At 31.8% G+C, this 20,702-nt stretch overlaps 1 protein-coding gene across 5 annotated transcripts in view; it reads right to left on the bottom strand.

The window, feature by feature from the left end:
• LOC131848553 (RNA binding protein fox-1 homolog 1-like) overlaps positions 1 to 20,702 on the bottom strand; it is a 55,463-nt gene that overhangs the window by 23,319 nt on the left and 11,442 nt on the right. For 4 of the 5 annotated variants that reach the window (XM_059198469.1, XM_059198466.1, XM_059198468.1 and 1 more), the window contains exon 2: positions 11,532 to 11,576. The exons of the other annotated variant lie outside the window; for it this stretch is intronic. In XM_059198469.1, coding sequence (XP_059054452.1) covers positions 11,532 to 11,576 — 45 coding nt within the window. The remainder of the gene's footprint in view (positions 1 to 11,531; positions 11,577 to 20,702) is intronic. 5 annotated transcript variants of the gene reach the window in all.

The raw sequence follows: 20,702 nt of genomic DNA, 5'->3' as shown, positions 1-20,702 counted from the left end.
TGGGTAATGTTTATTTGTTTTCACTGCATGGTCTTTAGGTATATTTGTTTCTTATGGTACTGTGAACAGCTTTAGTATGTTAAAGATGTACCAATGTTAACGAAAATCTAAAAAATAAATTTTATAGTTACATCCTTCGTACATATATTCAATACAAATAAAATAAATATTATATCCTAAGCATTTGATATCCAATACATTAAATAAAATATGCTTTAAAAATTAATCACAAAATTCATATTTTTATAATGTGTCATACCCTATCTATAGTTACATGCAATACAAATATGGGTTTTCCTATTGTTTATGAAACCGAATTATTTATCTCTAGTTGTATAATATCTTGGACACGAGAATAATATTATTACCAAACCAATTAATTATGAAACTTTATAATTTACATAGCACAGTGCGTAATACCCCTTGTGTTTCAGGCGTTCATAGGCTACGGTAACCATTTACCATCAGATGGGCCGTAAGCTTGATTGCCACCATCGTAGTATAAAAAAAACAAAAAAAGTAATATTCTGAAATATCTAGCTGTGGAAAAATGGCCTAACCAATGGTGTGAGTAGACCAACTCAGTTGTAATTATAACAAGAACAATTAAATGTAATTAAACGCGGGAACAGCGTCGGAGATCGCGCTGAGGTCACGCGTCTGTGTGTACGAGTATGTGTCATACCGCCCGCACTGGACATCTGTCACTAAAATATGATAATTCTATCCACTTGCTCGGTATTTTAGTCTGAATTCGAAATGTAATAAGTCACTTTATTCCATTTCATGCATACTATATACATTGCTACAATTTTACTACTGAATGAATTTATTTTTATTCGACGTAAAAAATCCACTTTATTAGCTAGCATTCAGATTTTAAAATGTGATTTTCCTACTAAAAGGGTTTGGCGGGGAAATTCCTTTTAGGGTGGAGGTCGGAAGATGGTTTAATGAAAAATTCTTCAACATCAAGAATTTTTAGATGAATGTTTCCTTTAGTGATATGTGTTATAAATCTGATATGTACCGTTTAGTATATATTTAAAAAAAACCAGGAAAACTATAGATAGCGTCATGACGCTATCTATACTTTTCAAAGAAGACGATATAACTTCTTAACGGTTATAATCACTGTGAGTCGAGTTCTACTTAATATGGACACAGTGTACTAGTAACTATCATTAAATGTAGTGTAGGTTACATATATTTCATATCTCTGCATTTATAATCTTCAAAAACTTTACTTGGCCAACAGGCAACATATTATCAAAGAGTATGACTAACATTGTACAATATGAGGCATCATTATTTTATTAAAAATAAACTGATGTAGACGATAATTGAAAAATTTCGTATTTTAATTAATATTATACTTACATATATTTATATTTATAAATGATAGAAACACTATTTTAATAACAGACATATGAAACTCACATATATATATTATATATACATTTATCTATATGTAATGAGAAAATTTAGGAATATTCCTAACTACACCAGGGATAACAAATTATCTTTTAGTTCATTCCCTTGTTATATATATATATATATATATATATATATATATATTATTACAAGTTTATTTTTTACAAGTTATACTATAGCTATAACTCGTAAAAATTGTATAAAAATAATAAATAGCATTTTATATTTTCGAGGCATGTAAATGTACATAAAATCATCGTTGTTTCTAATCTCGTAGGCCTAAACTAATAGAAGCGACTTGAAGACAATTTTGTTTACTTAGGCTAATGAAGACAGAGAGATAGGTAGGTGCTTCAGTTATGTAGTTACTGTGATCAGAGAAGCTTATTATAATTACATTGTAGAAAAGCTCTCCTAAAATTGAACTATTATATACACATATTGTTATAAAAATCATATAGGTATGCACAGATCTACAAAGATATGAATTACCGTAAATATGTATACCGCTGGAAACAAAAGTATCAAATGTCTTTATAATTATTTATTACAACAGTTGCTACGTAAATCTATTTTTTGTATTACTATTTATAGTTAACTAAAATCGGATTAGGTATTACTGTTTGATTTTATACGTTCATACGAAGAGCAAGTTGCGAAAGAGTTCGCCGAGTTCAAGATACCTCTATATTTAGGTTTAGAACCCGTACCATATTCAAGCGGCCATCTCAGTATTAAATATATTAAACACAGGGTAAATTCACATATCAAATCACTAGTATCATATTACTGTGGTTACTCAATTTATAAATAAACTACTGTGACCTACTTCAAATAAAATAACAAAGTCTATAAATTTAATTTTTCTATTAATTCATGGTGGTAACTATAGGTATATGAAAGGACGTTAATTTGGTTTCTGTTCTTTATAGAATTATTGGTTGAAATATCATATCTATCTTGGGGCAAAATTTGCCTGATTACATATACAAACACATTAAACATGATTAATACTTGGAGAAACAGGAATATATATATATTAAACCTACTGATGATAATTGATAGAAAAAGGAAAAACATCGAATATTTCATAAGTAACAACACTGCATTAATTAACTGATAATTAAGACGTTCAGAAATGTGTATTTTCAACAAAACACCCATTAAAATATTGTATAGAATCTGAATGAAACACCGCTCCTACGTGGAAATAATACTCGTGTTACAATGATTTTATATATTTTCATTTTAATCCAACGTCTATTTATTAGCTAACATTTAGCGATAGCTAATAAATAGATAGCGTTTACATCCAAACGACCTTCTAAGGTGACTATGTGTGTATGGGACAAAGATTTTAGGTGTGGTCTTTAGGTGGGGTCAACAAAGTCTACCCGATAGGGAAAGAAACAGCTGCGCTATAATCAAAGAGAAGTTTGTTGTAAAAATATGTAATATAATAGATTGGATACAGGGGTCGTAGTATTCATGAAATTATCTAATTAAAAAGGTATTTACATATCGGACACATTATGATATTAACTTTAGTGTGCTCATGTTACGATAGAAAGGTTTTGATTAATAAAGTCTGCGAAGGTGAGGTATAATTTACATGTGGAGGACAAAATGTAACGCCAACCGCGAACCGCGAGTAGCAGGCAACATTGTGGAATACATTTTGAATGATAAAAATGTGTGCACCTTCATCAGCCGAAGGCCAAGATAATACACGTATACCTTTTAGAAAATACAAGTAAATAATGAAAAACAAAACGTGTAAAATATTTAATCATCCAGGATGTTCTATAAATAGATAGGGTGCTGCCCTCAAACATATCTATAGATTAATGACACGGGACTCCGACGGAGCGTGTAGGAGGATGCAGCCCCACCCCTCACTCGTGAGACGCACCCAGCGCCCCCTCGCCCTTACCCTCGCAACTGAACAGATGCTGGATCTTGTAAACACAAACATAGTCCCTGTTAAGGCTGATAATAAAACTTACGGCCTATCAAATGGACACAATCAGTCAACTATACCTAGGTAAATATATGTATCGAGATCAAGTTTTTGATACTCAATTTTATACTATTTGCATTCTATTTGCCGACCTAGTAATGGGCCTGTCATGAAAATAACATGAAAATAATTACAATAAACAAAGTTCAAAAATTACCAATAAATGGATAGGTTTGAGATAACAGACAAAACTATTGGAAGACTATTCACTAGATTAATAATTCAGATTTATATCTGTATTCCGGTGGCATAACTCATTAGTGCGATTATGTCCACACAGATAAAGTCGCAGACGTCAGATAGACTATTACGATCGTATATCGACTGAGAGAATTAATTCATAAAATTTTAACAAAGTTAGCTAATAGACAATGCGTCAGTATTAAATCAGCCTTTGAACCACTGTTCATATGATCAATAGTTATTTAAATAAATGAATAAAAACAAAGGGGCAATTGTAACAATTAAGCCATAAACTGGGTGGACTAGGCAGAAAAAAACAGTATTATTCGAAGTCTATACATATTTTAACCCTGTACAATCCACACATCGTCTAGTCCTAAGTTAAACAGAACTTGTATTATTCGTTATAAATAACTTATATACATATTTAAATAAACTTTTTTGTAAATACATATATAATAAATATAGAAAACACCTAGACGAATACAAACAATCAAACATATGTATATAAATGATTGCACCACGCGTGAAATTGAACCCGCGACCATTGGAAGTAAAGCAATTAGCACATTGCTTTACTTCCAACTTATTCTAATAGTTACCTAGGCCGTCACATATCCATATACTAAGTGCATCTGGTATGCATTAGATATTTTGTAGCTGGTTGATTTGTCATCGTAGAAACACACTCTAAACTACGAACAAGCCTTATTAGGAAAATTTTCCTGAAATATTTACAACAATGGGAGATATCAAGTTAGCTGCCGCAGAGTAGAGTCTAGTAAATAATTATTGAACATAAAAATTGGTTAGGTATACAGAAAATGAAACCAGTGTTATCTATTGTATATATTATACAAATAAGAATTAGAATTCGTTAAAAATCGGATACGCCCAGGCAAGGAAGGCAAATACATACATACTGAAATAAAAAAACAGTTATTTTAATTTCATTCTTCGATTGTGGTTGGTCTGAAAAGTATTTGCATTGGATTTGAAATTCGTTTACTCAAACACAGATAGAGATTCGTTTTCAGTGGGATTTCTTTTGGTGAATTATATTTGGAATATTAATATTCAACAGTTTGCAACGCCGCTACGTGACCAAGGCAGTATTTACAGTGCTTACCGAAGCGCGCGGCCTCAGCGCTCGGGCACCCAGTACCCAGTTACCCACCCTCGCGCTGCTTACTTGCATTTCTGATACCGCAAATGAGACGACTTTCTTTGGTCTTGTCACAAAATCTTTTTTAAGGTTTGTTATGATGTTTGTTACGATATAAGTTCGCATCGAAGCAGTCATTCATATTGATAATATGAGATATTATTTTTCGTTCTGTCAAGTTCCTCGGGCTGTGCCCCACACAAATACGATTTTCTATACCTTGTTCCACTTTGTGGCAAGTGGTAACCATAGCCTATATACATAAACCATGGACATAACGTTAACCCGTTGTTGCCATTCCATACGACTAAGATGTTATGAAGTAATTTCACTGTCTAATCGTCTTACAACCAAACACAGGTTACAATGAAGCTGCTTGGCAACTGAAATAGGTGAGACTGAGATAATCACGTAGAATTTCACATGTCTACCTAGGGTAATTACTTGGTAGCACTCCAGGGAACATCTCCTTAGCACATCATCGATAGCCAAACAATAAATCACAACTACCTAAGAATAAATTACCATACAAAATATTTGTAATCAATATTCTTGATCTTAATCCTCGAGGGGCATACAGCTACTCACCTGTAACCCCAGATCGAGGTTTCTGAATAGCAAACAATACGATTCATTATGCTTTATCGTTCACATTCTAATTAGTTACTGTACGAGTATATTAAAATATTACATTAAAACTAGTTTCCGACATATAAAAACGTTTATGATCATGCGCTTATGTTAACATTCGTTTTGAATACGAATTAAGAATAGTGCAATGCTTCAGTTCGCTTCTACTTGTATGGCTTGACATAATCATAGAAGTGATAAACTACTAAGAAGTTCTTCATATATGTTTGTCTTGTCATTATAAAGTAAAATCAAATATTTTATTTGCAAAAATACAACTAATCAAATAAATGTCTTTTTAAAAATCTCTGAACATTACGAAAGCTTTCAATGAATCTTTTTATAGATATTTTCAAAGATATAAATCTGTCTATTCTCATATATCATCTGAAATATGAAATATTAAAACGATTTAGATCTAAACGAGCGAGGCTCGGTTCCCTGGAATTTTGCATAGAGGTTTTATATGTTCAAAAAAAGTATGAAGCAGTGCGCTTATATCCTTGGACCACTTCAAAATATATAACGAAAGTTTGAATTCTATCTTAAACGCGGCTTTCAGAAAATATTATCGAGTAATGTTCCAATAACTATGGATAATGTACGACACTTTATTATTCATCAACGACACTCGGGTTAACAACCGTAGTTGTGTAGTCAACCAACCGACACGCTCTGTATGTTGGATTCATTTTGTCACAAAGCGCGTGGACTATGGCCCATCTGTAAAATATCTTGGCTGATGTAATGTAGTAATTTATGAGAGTATGTAATATTTAAGATCGTATTCACATATTAAGCGTAGGAGGAAGAGGGCGTCCACTCATCAGCGAACCGTCATAGTAGACAGGCAATCAAAAGCCGCTCGTAAAGAGCTGAAATAGCTCTCTTCCGGACGCTGCGGTTCCACGCGCCGTATAACCCATACACTCGGCCCAAAGCCGATATCCGCGTCAACGCCCCGCTTCATTATAGTACTTGTCACATTCGTAACGCTCGCTACTCGTAATACTTAGGATACACGACTCCATTATAATGATCCAATTGACTCCAGTCCTCGTTTAGGTAACTCGGTGTTACTAACTTTTTATATTAACGTTCCATTAAAGACACTATAACTAAGTATTTATGACGTACCGAGCTAGACTATACAAAAAGTCACTAAACAGCTAGGTTTGTAAGCCATTTTTCGGTTAAATTGTGAGATAACTGAGACAGTAAAATTACAGGGCAAGAAGAATCACATCTTAGTTCTCCGGAATGACAACGCATAGGTCACGAGTGTCAAATGATAACGTGACGTCCGTAGTCGTAGTGTCCCTTGTACCTATAGCCGTCAGATTGTTTGCCATTCCGGATAAGTAAAAAAGTACTCTGTTATTTTTTACACTATGGAAAGGATAATTGTTAAAATACAAAATACGACAGTAATTTAGTTATTAATGTAAAATAAAATACGACAAAGGTAGAAATCTCATTGCATCCGACCACGGCGTGGTGGATGTTGGGCGCTAGGCCAGGCACACGTGTTCTGCCCCAACCATGCATGAACCGCGAGCCACTCTTTGAAACTGCACCCTATTTTACGGGTCACCGATCACGTTAATTAACTGTTTTTATTTGAATACTTTAAATTATATTTAATTAAATCCAGATTAAAATTGATTATGATATATCAAAATTGTATTTTAGGGTACCGCATTTAAACTAAATTATCTAAAATTGGAATAATTGAATTAAAAATATTATAATGTTCACCTGGTATTATTCTATTCAGAAACTTTTATATCAGCCACAGACAGGTATCGGCATGAAAAAATTAAACACAATGGCTAACATACAAAAGGAAGAATGGGGCAAAATTCTTTCCAAATAACTGTCCGTAGTAAGGATAGTTTTCACAATTATGAATATTGTCATGTAAGAGCTATTAATATTGAACACTAATAAATTCAATTATTTACGAAAACAATTCGACCCAACATCAGATATGCTGAACAAAAACTGTTTGCTATAATTATTTTAAATTAAAAAATATGTAACATCACTTGATGTGGACAGCGTTGTTGGTTAGGTTAGTAGCATACTTGGTCACGTTACTAGTTAGTACTGCTGGTGGGCCTGTTTTGAGTACAAGTTCCATGAAAAGAGACGATTTCGAGACCGGTTCGCTTACTATAATGTATGTAAGTAGTAAACTGTTTAACGTTTAATTTCAATTTACATAGTATTGAAAATAAAATAATACCACTTACTCAGTGAAATGTTCCTTCTTTTAGGATGAACAATTTAATTTATGTACGGAACCATAAAAATTTTACAGACTTGAAGTTGTATACAGAAGAGAGCCTTTACAAAGGCTCTCTTCTGCATACAACGAAACCGTAAATAAATTTACATTTATTGTATAAAATAATCTTTCAGATAGTTTATGAAAATCCCTACAAGAAATTGAGAAAACGATCTGCAATGGGAACTTATGCAAAACAATCATTATTAAGTCTCATCTAAATATTTTGCGTTACGTTTCTAACAAATTAATGTGTTTATTTAAACTCGTTTTTAGGTTACCGTAGTAATATTTCAAAACTTTTAAGACAGGATGTGTAGCTCATTGTCAGTGCCGGCAGTGATCTGAGCTGGCAGGGATTGAATCCGACATATGTCAACATGTTGCGCGGGATCAGCCGGCCCTGAGAACATTACTTACGCGAAATATTGATCGTATTTGAGCTTGATTAACTCGAATGATGTCGTCGTGCTAATAATATATCAAGTCTGGCACTGGTCCAGTGGAGGCCTTAATGGTACTTCGATGCACGACAACGTACAAAGGTGACATGATATACGTTCCCATTTGAACTTTCCTGTCGATACCAGTCCACAATTGTTTACGTCGAGACTACGCAATTCATATAATTATAGAGCTACTTTATTTTACCAGGTTATTTTTTCAAAAAGGTATTATTTTGAATGCTCGGAACCTGATGGGAATTCTCTAATATCAGAAACTAGTTCGAATAGATTTTTTTTTAATATTGTAAATTTTATTTATTTTTGGATGGCTATAGGCTATATTGTAACATAATGCTACGACCAATAAGAACGTAGATTTAATGAAACATTTTGGATTAACGCGCAAAATTTATTCCTTTTGAAAGCTTCCTCTCTTATTCCTCTATTGTGTAGGAACGCAGACGAATTTACGTGAGTCATCTACTTAGTTCTAAAAATAAAATAACATATGTAATAATATCCAGCCTGAGTTCATTTTAAATATATAATAATGGACCTAACAGTCGACCATCCGCCATAGGTATATATAAGACTATTTTTGAATAAAGTAATATTCGTAGAATTCGGTTTATCAACATTGAATATATCGAAAGATGATTGAGATCAGAGTTGAGATTTGATAGATAGCCGGGTAAACAGTCAGGTGGACAACAAAGTGATTCCATAAAGGTAACATTTTAGCTTTACTTTTGGTAGGCAAAGCCTTAGAAATAATAATGTACAGTAGATACAAAAGTAGACTCACAGTTTGGTAAAATCTAATAATTTTATTCTACATGAGGGGACAGGGACATAGCCTCAAAGACAGTATCTGGTGAACCCTTCTCAAACGTAAATCCCGTCGTATTAGATTTCTTATCATTGTTAGCCGCATCTTTACGGAAATAAGGATACGTTATTCATTTGATCTAGTCGTGTATAAACATAAGATTATGGTTGCTTACAGTTTACGCATCATAATAGTACCTACCAATTTAAATCATAGACATTACATTTACCAATGCTAAAGACAATGCATATAAGCAAAGAATTACAAATCCTTTTTGTAAGCAGGAATAACAACAAAGACATCATACTGTGATGTTCAGGACAACTCTTCTTAGTAAGTCCTATGACGACTAAGATTATTGAACGCACTTGGCAGACTTTGCATTGACTATATCATCCTCTAGACAGCAACTGAAATAGCCTTGCACGCAACTGCAGACCACGTCACATAAAACATGCTTCTGCCTTCATACAGGAGTACACAGATATTTTTTTGTTACTAAAATAACAAAGATCTAGAGGACAATGTCATGGAAAGTGGTAGTCTTAATTCGAGACAAATTTTTTAAAATGGGATAAGACTTTATTATTATTATACCTTATATATTATTAGACCTTAGGCCTCTGGAATGGCAATGCCGCATAACATAATAATGTGATGCTCGTGGCGCCAATGACATAAAAAATCATAGTCTTCCGTTATTGGTCCAAAAGCAGTCTCCGTACTCTGTAATTTCACCACAGACGAGATTGCATGCATATTAGTATCTATGAGATTTTAATGTTCTCAAAAGTAAGATACCATTTGTTTACAACTTTGGATGCATGTAATTAAACTAACCTAGATGATGTCATAAAAGACAAAATAAAAAGAAGGCCACATGTCAAATAATAATGTCATAATGTAGGTACAAGTTGCACATGCCTTACTAAGTACAAGGTTAGCCAGGAACAGGCATACAAAGAATTTTCCTTATCCGACAAAAGTTCTTTTATTGCCTGACAAACAAGTGTATAAAAAGTAGTCTAATTGTGCTGTAAAAACTTATAATTCCCAATTGAACTGTTAACGTAGATATTATTACTACTACCTGTTTATTCTCACTATATAAGAACATAGTTGTAACTAAAGTCATTATATATACATATCTTCCTAGTCTTGCTACGTTTTTATAGTTCGCCTAAAAATATATATTACATATATAGATACGATATAAAGTGTACCAGATTATACAATATTAATCTGTTAATTATATTTTTTTTTACATCTGTGTTTATTTTAGTTATTATTTTATATAATAGGTTCCACTTGTACGTTAAAATTCAGTGTTAAAAAATATGTACTTAGATATTCGATTTGCAAAAAATAATATTGAGTATTAAAAGAAATTAATGCTTAGTTACACACAATTGGGTGGCTGATTTGATTGAATATGCAACGATTGTGCGGGGCCTTGTAATGTATTCTGTTGAACAGGCTGTTGGTATACCTATTTAAACTTTGAACACTTTCCACAGAGTTCAAGTTGGAGTACGTAATATGAATTGATCAGAAATAGTATGTATGCAGAGCACGCGCTAGAATGGTGTCAATAGCATGGTTGCCATTTAGAAATATTTAAAGACAGAGGTTTGAAGTTTAATTTATCAATACATATTAATTTCTTAAATATTTAAATAAATAATCTTAAAATAGTTTTTATAACTAACATGCCCAAATTACAGACATCGAGTAGAATGTGCATATGCATTACTTATGTATGTTGGGGCGTAGGAAAACAAAGTGGACCCGACAAACGAATGCAGCTGTAACAATGCTTTGAAAAATGTAACATTTTCAAAAATAATCACTTGTAAAAGTTGGCCACAAAAGGATATCTATAACGAAAGTGGATTTTCTTTTCAAACATTCATGCTGACATATTTTATGTATGCAATGGGGTGACATTGCAAACAATAAATAACGTCCGAATTATGAAATTAAATATTTACAAACTAAACAACCTACTTTTCGATCAAAGCGTTCCATATTGCGTGCCAGCTTCTTGTCTGCATCAATGCCATGCCAAGATGAAAATAATGTAATTAAAGTTTTCATTAAATTAACGGTGAGACTAACCATGTACATCACATGTAAAAAATATTTATTGTATTGTTAAATATAATTCTTAATAAAACACAGTCATGACTATTGTCCTAAATGGGGTAGTCTGAGGCGTTATTAACTGACGACGTCGTGTGGAACGTAGCACTTGGCATACTTGATATAATTGAAACCAACGGGAGAGCCTACGGCCGCCACCCAGATTGAAATAATGTGTAGTTCTTAATCCCCAATAAAGTGAAAAATAGTGTTACAGAGATATTCTACAACAACATACGAATTGTAGCACAAAAACAGGCATATCTTGCAAGTACGTGATAGAAGAAACAGGCATAAGTGTGTGATTAGGAAACAATGATTTCTAATTATTGCTATTATTATAGTAAGACATGCTGCCATATACAAGTGCCAAGAAAATAAATGGTAAATACCAGTAGGGTAGGTGTTCCTGTATCGATGACATTGCCGTTACTCACCTGCAATTAAAACAACAATATGAATTCAAATTACTAATCCCTTAGATTTAAAAAGTATTTTTTAATATTTTAGTATTAGTCGACATAACAACATTCGAACAGTAAATAATATAAAAACAACTTCGTTCTACCTAATTAATTAATAAAAAGCGAAAAATACACTGATATTTTAAATAAATGTGTACAATATATATTTTCCGCACTCATGTGACTAAACTATAAAGCGCTGTAAGTGTGACATAAAATTATATCTAATAATCACATAAATAAATAAAGTTGTTTTTTAAACCTACTAATTTATATCTATGTATATCCTAGAAAACTTCAACTATTCTTTTGTAAATAGACTGTTTCATATTTATGCCTTTTAGTATTACTTACTCATGAAAATTACATGAAAACTTAGTGGTATTTCATGCATATTTTGTTGTGTATATATTAGTTTGTTGATGGTAGTAAAAGATTAATTTGAAAGTTTTCCATTTACGTATATAAGCTGAATAATCCGCCATCTATGTTTCTAATCAAGTTAAATGACTTTCAGCTATAACCATTATAATTATAATAGTATCGGGCAGACGTCTGTTAACCGATAAACGACGAACTCTAGTTATATGGTTGTACACGTCAGTATTGCATATGTGTCGGTCAGTCGAGTGTCGCGACGCAGCACCTACGTCGCGACGGCCGCGATTCGAGCAGTCAGTACTTGGCGCCCGCCCAAATATTTTTCATGAGCTCGCTCAGCTTCGGGCTAAGTTGCCTTATTCACCTGAATTCAAATACATTTAAATCAAACTGCAATTGAAAGCTAGCCAGTAGTAGTAGTAACGAACTGTTCAACTTTTGTGTGTGTAATCTGTTGATTCTATGAATGCAACAGACGTCACTACTATTGTTAAGTTTATTTTCGAAATTTCAAACAAATATTTTTATAAAGTATTGTCTTAAATTTCATAATTCAAAATACCTTTATTCTATTACAGAATCTTATGATAAATCAAATCTACTGTCAGTTCGGAGTGATTTCGAGATTACAGGAACTGACTCAGCTCGTTTTTAATTAATATCGACACGTCAAGTCATGTTATATTTGAATAATAATTAATCTATACTTCTATTCTATACTATTATTATAAAGAGCTAAAAAGTTTGGATACGAGGTAAAGAGGCAGTTCGGATAACTCCGGTACTGCTGATACGATTTTAAAATTATTTTAGTGTTGGATTGCACATTTATGAAGGAAAGATTTAATAAAATCAAGCTACGACTAATAAAAACCGAGCTGCAATGAAAAATATTGCAAGTATTACTCAATAATCAATTTATTTTTAAAAGTCATGGTTTAGTAACTATAAGGGTTTTAAGCTCGTGTATCTATTGATCGACAAGCGACTAGTTTAAGTACCTACATAAATACGAGAGTTACCGTGGGTGGGATACTTCGTTGGAACGAAGTTCCTTTAGCTATAGGTACATAATATAATGTATTAAATAACAGACACAACGAAATAAATTAACAACCGTTTGGGCGCCATTCCCAAGAGGATTATTAAAATGGAGGTGATACCATTCACCTCCATTTTAATAGGTATCTACATAAAATATTATTCTGCGTGATGCCAACAACTGTGATATAACTATTTATATATTATATACTTTATTGTGTAAAGTACGTTTTTAGGGATACTCATTAGTTTGATACATTTAGGTACACAAGTCGCTTTTTCCTTAAAACTTTAACTAGAAAATAATATTTTTGTTATCTTCACCGATGATGATTATATTGAATGGTTTTAGGTAAAATGTACCGTCATTTATGATAAAAAAAAATTTGGTTAACTTAATTAAGAATTTTATATGACAAAAATGACTACTTTTATACAATAATAACAATTAAATTGTTTCAAATAGGAATATCAAACTCATCAGACATACAAGTATAGGGAAACATTGTTGTTTCTCAATTAATAGCATTATTTTATGTCGAAAAAAAATATCGTTAGACATGTATTATTAATGTTTCATCGGGATGCAGAGATCCCAATGAAACATTAATAATACGTATTCACACGTTATCAATCTTTCACTTTGTAAATATTCATTCTGATGTTTTGACAGTTAAATCGGATCATGGTCCTTCGTTACATATAAATAAATTTACATGAAACCCGGATTGCTACTGCGTAGGTATGCGAATTATGAATAAGTTTTAAGATAGACAAACTTGGTGTAAATGCAAATTTACATTAAAGCGACCTAGCTACGCTAACGTAGATGTATCAATCGACGGATAAATTACCTATTACTTATGCGTAATATCCTACATAGAAATTAGATCCATATGAATTACGTTAAGTACCTACCTAATATCTTTAGGCACTTCCAGTTTTAACGTGAATTCAAGAAATAGTAAGTAATATAGGTTGCAAATTGCAATGGGAATAAATAAGTTTTCCATCTTCATCTGCCCAGAAAACGAGAATGAAATAGGAACATGAGGTAGAATGAAAATTAATCTGTAAGATCAGATCTATTTCTACGGTAGTTTTCCTATTCAATAATAGGTAGTTGAGCAAACATATTAACAAATACTTCTAATATTAGCATTTTCGTCACCCATCAAGTAACGAAGATGGGACTACTAAATACTGTGTCTGTAACTTTAAAAAGTCGGACCCATTAATTTATATTTCGACAGATAGATCGCTCTCCATAAAATTTAGAACATTTATTCAAAGATAATATAAAAGTAAAGTAAGTACGAACTGTACAAATGATGTATAGATAAGAAATAATACTAAAATAACTAAAACATTAATAACCAATGTTTTCTTTTATTATCGTTCGAAAACAATTCGTTATAAAGAATAAAGAATTGAGTAGGTAATATACATTTATCGTTCTATTTATCCAAGACGATGATATTTGCTTGCTTATGAAATTACCACTTGATTATTATTGTTGTTAATAATAAAAAACATACTTTCAATCTTTGTATCTATACTATTATACCGTTTACGTTAGTGACATGTATATTACTTAATATTTTTGCAATGTAACAATTAACAGAGGCAAGTATTAACAAGCCTCTAAAACTATACATACTTATACAACGCCTTTCAAGTCGTCGCCTAGATCACGCCACGTGACTCGGGATTGGTCAGTTGTGCATCGCGCGTTATGCGACTGAGCTGTGGATTGGACCACTTTATTACGCAAGTAACGAACATTTTTAACTTTACAATTTTTTGATTTATGCTCACAATATGTGGCATAATATTATGTTTTTTTGTTTTCCTAGCAGTATATTTCATACTTAATAATGCCATATAACTCAATTGACAAGATTTTTATAAAATATTTTTATTATGCTATTTAAAACAAAAAATGTACCCTTGGGGCTAAAATTAACAAATCGGCGGGGTAAGTATAAACGTGTTAATATATACTGTACAAATGATACCTATGTTTTATATTCTTTTTTCTTACATTTTATTACATAATGAGAACATACAAACGTAAAACTACTCGAGGAACCAAATCCTTAAAGGTCTACTAGAAATAATAACTAAACATAATATGTAAGTGATTTCAAACATGTCTAAAACATCAGGAATAGAGAGATGCTGGTGACTTCTCGGTTGAAACTGTAAGACCTTTACTTCCATCTACTCGTAAAAGGGCCAAAAAATCTGCCATTCTCGCCGATATGCCCGAAAAAAAGCTCTGGAAGACGAACACCATATTAAAGAACTGAAAAAGAGGAAAATAGCAGAAAAAAAAACAGAACAAAGAGAACAAAAAAGATGAAGGAAAGGGTAAAGAATAAAAGCAAGGCAAAGGGAGATAGAAAAATAAATAAAGACGAGAAAATAGAAAAGGCAAAGAGAAAAGTATTAAAGAAAGTATACTTCTCTTTGTATTGTTTGTGGTATTTCATATAGTTCTATTGATTGGATCGATGTATCTCTTGTAAAGAGACGATGATATCACATTTCACTTGCCTGAATTGTATTTCGGACGATGATGAATATGAATAGATAATTTGTATGCTCAATATTCTTAATCGAATTTTTTATTATTTGATTTTAATAAAAGTATATTGTTGATTATTTATAATACTTTAAAGAATTTATAAGTTTTTGTTCATGTTTAAATATTCTGTAATTTGTAATGTCAATTCATATGAAAAATGTGTTCTATACTATTATATTGATTTCACTTTCATTATTACAAAATAATATTATATTTGTTTTTTTCATATTCGTTAGTATAACATGACGTTAATACTTACTATGTTAATTCTAGCCCCAAACACGGGGTTTTAACATACGACTTATCCGTTTATTTTATGTTTGATTTAAGTTAAAAATATGATACCTGAATAGTTACAGCACATGTGACCTAAAGATCAGGTACGTTGGAAAATTTCGTCAATGAAAAATGCAATTTTTGTTAATTGTGCTGTCTCCCCTACCTATGTCTTTATCTATCCATACTTGTCATGAACTAACTATTCTATACAAGTCTGTCGTGCTGCTTCTTCTGATTTGTTACTATTTATCATTTTTATATATAAAAAAATCTTAAATAGTGTCGAAAGAAATATTTTTACAGAATATGCTGATAATTATAAATATATATATATATATATCTATCTATCTCTCTCTCTCTATCTATATATCTCTAACTATATATCTCGGATCTATATAAGTTAAACGAGATTTGAGAATAAACGCAACAAAAGAAGAAAACAATTAATTTCGTAATAATTTTCAATTTGCCAACTACAATTTTATTAATTATTTTATGAATTAATTATTAGAAGGCGTTGTATAAATGTTTTCTTTTAATTTTGTTTTATATCTGTCGTTTGACCACCATCAATAGCTTACCATCTACAATTTTACACGCGTAGCTATGAAGTCGCAAGCAGCAAATATATAAGAAATTCCCAATTCATTAAATAAACAGTTACTCCTAAATAATCAGCAACATCCCATTGATCATAATATTATTATAGTTAAGATAATATAAATTATGTTAAGTTGGCGGTGAAAGTATTTGAACTAGTTTGAATATATAACATATACTATGATTAACGTTCATCATGTGCAACTGTATTGGAGGCAACTTTCCATTACCCGCCCCATTGCACGCACATTGGCCGTTCCGTACGCAGCAAGAGCAAAACCACGGTCAACTCGAGCGCGGGCGTTACAAACACAGACCACATACAACTATTATACGCGTACTGGTTTGCCTTCAAATGCCACAAGTACCAGAACCATTGATCCTTCAACGTATGTATTTGTTATTTATTATATATACTAGCTACCCGGCTTCGCACGAGTGAACCTTCCTTTTATATCAATTGCTAAAAACTGCATTAAAATCAATTGCGTAGTTTAAAAGATCTAAGCGAACAAACAACGGATTTGATTTTATGCTATGTAAAGATATACACAGTTATCTTTTAAGCCCGGTATTGGCACCCAAATGGTCGCCGTCCAGTTGAATAAAGACGCACATAGACTAATCCGATTTCGATGATTCTCAATTTATAGCACAAATTATAAATGCGAAATGGAGACTTAATTTTGAAAGTTATAATATTAAGTTATTGATCGCTACATGGATTCATTTGAATTTATTTTATGTGATTTTCCACGATAACATCAAAGCTGGAGCATTGATGAATTATGTCCAAAATGTCGCCATGACCCAACAACGTGATAATTGACAGTCGAGCGATAGGTGTTTATATCACAACAAGATATTATGATGACATGTTTTTAACTACATATAAAATATTTTTTTTTCAACTACGATATTTATTACTTGCTATACCGATAACAAGGTACAAAGCGTACGGAGGAAATGGGGATTGAACTCATTATTATAAAAAACTAGCTGACCCGCGTAACTTCGTCTGCGTTTCATTTCCCTACTTTTTCCAATATTTTTCATTGCAACTCCGTAGAAATGTCATATAGCTTAAAACCTTCCTCGACAAATGGACTATGCGACACAATAAGAATTTTTCAATTCGAACCAGTAATTCCTGAGATTAGCGCGTTCAAACAAACAAACAAACTCTTGAGTTTTATAATATTAGTATAGATATCCTATTTCTGTAATTTTATTTACATACTTTCTCTTTTTGTAGACATGTATATACTGATTATAATGACTACTAGCAATTACTAAATTGTCATAAAAATCATTAAACATCTTTAATAAATCGATCTCAATCCCTGTTTCTTTGGGCCACTTTAGGCTATGTGACCTGACTTCATCCTAATATATCCTATCGTCCTTCACCGGTGCCCCGTCAGTAAATACCGTTAGCTTAAATGGGATATCCATTTCATGTTCATTACTAAAAACAATATGTAGCATTCGATTCAAAATACAAAACAACAGATTACGACTACAAAGTCGCATGGATAATTACAATTTCCTACAAGTGCACATACATTAGTCCGTCCTTTAATTCTCTTGTACACAATCTATTCAACTGTCAGACATTGACTCTATATTACAATATATCGAAGGTAACAAGTTAATAGCACTGTTGCTACAATTATTGATAGTTAAGTCAATAATCCTTAATTATACTCATTATCGTATATTTAACTAGACACGTAACACTAAGACATTCAGAATAAGCGTAATTGAAATAACAAACATTTTCGAATTAAACATAGATATATAAGTGCCTAAAATTTCTCGTTTAACTCCCGATCTATTGCAATAAGTATTTAATAAACAGGAAACTTAAAAATTAACAAGTTGTTTATCAAAAATTATACATCATCATCATCAGCCCAGCAATCTACTACTGGATCAATAATTATACGGAATCAGTCAACTTCACATACTAATACGAAAGATTTTTGAAATACATGCAATCAAATGCATGATGACAATACCAAAATTTCTATTCCACAAATTGGCTACGTCCTCTGCATAATTGTCGAGTCGAAATTTGTTCACATCAAATGCCATATTAACTACATACAAGGCGATAAATGCTCGAAGCGTCAAACGCCATGAACAATAAGTCAAAGAGATTAACTAGAAAACCGGTTTGTTCCCGGGGAAAATAATTATTTGGGATCACATCTAGGAAATCAAAGATATTACGAGCTGAGTTTCTTGTCAGTTCTTCTCATTTCGAAATCATTCCGAACTGACGGTAGAATTGACATATCACAAGTCTGTAATAGACCTACATGAATAAAGATATTTTCAATTTGAATTACCGATTGTTTTGATAAAATTTGCTATTTTTTAAAATAATTGTAAAACATACTTATTTGGTACTGTTTCATGAATACGAAGTCGCGGGCTTCGTCTAGTATTTACACAATCAATATGAGAGTATATTGACACTTGTTTTTATTAACTATAAATATATTGGAATCTGCACTGTTATCGTAGTAAGCAATAGTACCCAGTCTACATAGATAATTGTGACCTCGTTATCTGTCAATAAACACGCAATGCTTCTTCAAGCAACACACAGTTCGATTCGTAACAATAGCTATATCAAGCCATATTAGGGCTATTTTTATACTCTGTTATTTCATGTGTGTCTAACATTCTAAGTACTCTCAAATATCCATTATATATGGTACCAAATAATACAGTTATCGATACATTGTTTGCTTCATATGCACATATCGTGTATATTGAACATACTCGTATATTTTTAAGTGCAAATCACATTATTATTGTGTCGTGGACGTACTTGTATACACGTCAGAATTGGCGCCGTTCTCGTTGCCAGTAGAAATACATACCTACATGTATATACGTATTTTATAAGAAGGAATCTATTTAATAATTAAATAAAACGTTTTCATGGTCTACATTCTTTTGTATTAAAGAATATAATACTTGAATCCAAAGTGGATAGTTAATATGATATGCACCGCCATACAAAATTGTCAAAGGAACTGTAAATCATATGTAATAGTGTTCAGTCGCAGACAGTTACTGTTGTATGATAGGACAGCATTTAACCGGGTATCTGCTACAGCTTTTGGATGGTAGCCAATTTATCCAAAAACATTTTTGTAGACAAACCTACAAGTACCTTTGAGACTAAAGAAATTCATAAAAAATAAGAAAATATCATATTATAAAACGGATTATAAATTTTTATTTTTAACATCTGATGTCGCCGTGTTTTATTTTTATCGCTATTGACAACCTACAATGAAATTATAGTATAGGTTTCAAAATGGATTTAGTTATTTCCTGATGCTCATGGGTTTGAATCCCGCGCAATAGTCCTGAACGGATCCACTTACAAACATGATTATAAACAAATGCATGGTTGAATTGTATTCCCGCATTACGAATATATTATTTGTTCTATATACAAACAAAAGAATAAATACATAGTTAATTCGTGTAATGTATACCCCACTATTATAAAACCACAAATCATAACGACAACTATAATATGATGAATAAAACCGCAAATAACATTACCCAGACGGAATTCAGAAATGACAGTGGTATTATAGGTGTTTAAGGATATCGTGAACACGAACAATATAACGGATTCCTTCAGAATAATCATTCACTGTATTCTATTGGAATTACGCTAAAGAAAAATTATATGAAAATAATTGAATACGAAGTACAACACACATAGGTACATGTGTGTGAGTGTGAAGTGTGACAAAATCGCTCGTTTTATAATTTGTTATTTTTATTCACAATTTCATTTTATTGACAATATTATATTTGATTTTAATTAATTAAATTAGGAAATATCGTTGGAAAGCAAAATGGAACAACAACTCGAAACTTTCAACACAATCCAGAAAACTTTGTTTAATAAATTGTCCTAACAGAAAATCTAACTCATATATATGTTTTAAATTAATCTGCGCTGCTAATAAAATACTTAATTTCAAATTGTCAGTAATACAAAAGGTTGGCACATTAAATTCGTTTTTAAGATATATAATAAAACAATACTAATATCCGAAGATAAGTTTGTTGTTATGCTTCAAAGTTATGTTAAAACCAACCATGACGAAATTTGGCATTTGGGGTTGAGGTTTAAACCAAATTCTTATACAGGTTATTTACTTATTCAT

The sequence above is a fragment of the Achroia grisella genome, unplaced genomic scaffold (assembly GCF_030625045.1).
Source record: "Achroia grisella isolate CSIRO2021 unplaced genomic scaffold, CSIRO_AGI_Agris_v1 utg558, whole genome shotgun sequence".
Lineage (NCBI taxonomy): Eukaryota > Metazoa > Arthropoda > Insecta > Lepidoptera > Pyralidae > Achroia > Achroia grisella.
The sequence above is the reverse complement of the archived record's forward strand: the minus strand, read 5'-3'. Positions and strand labels throughout refer to the sequence as shown.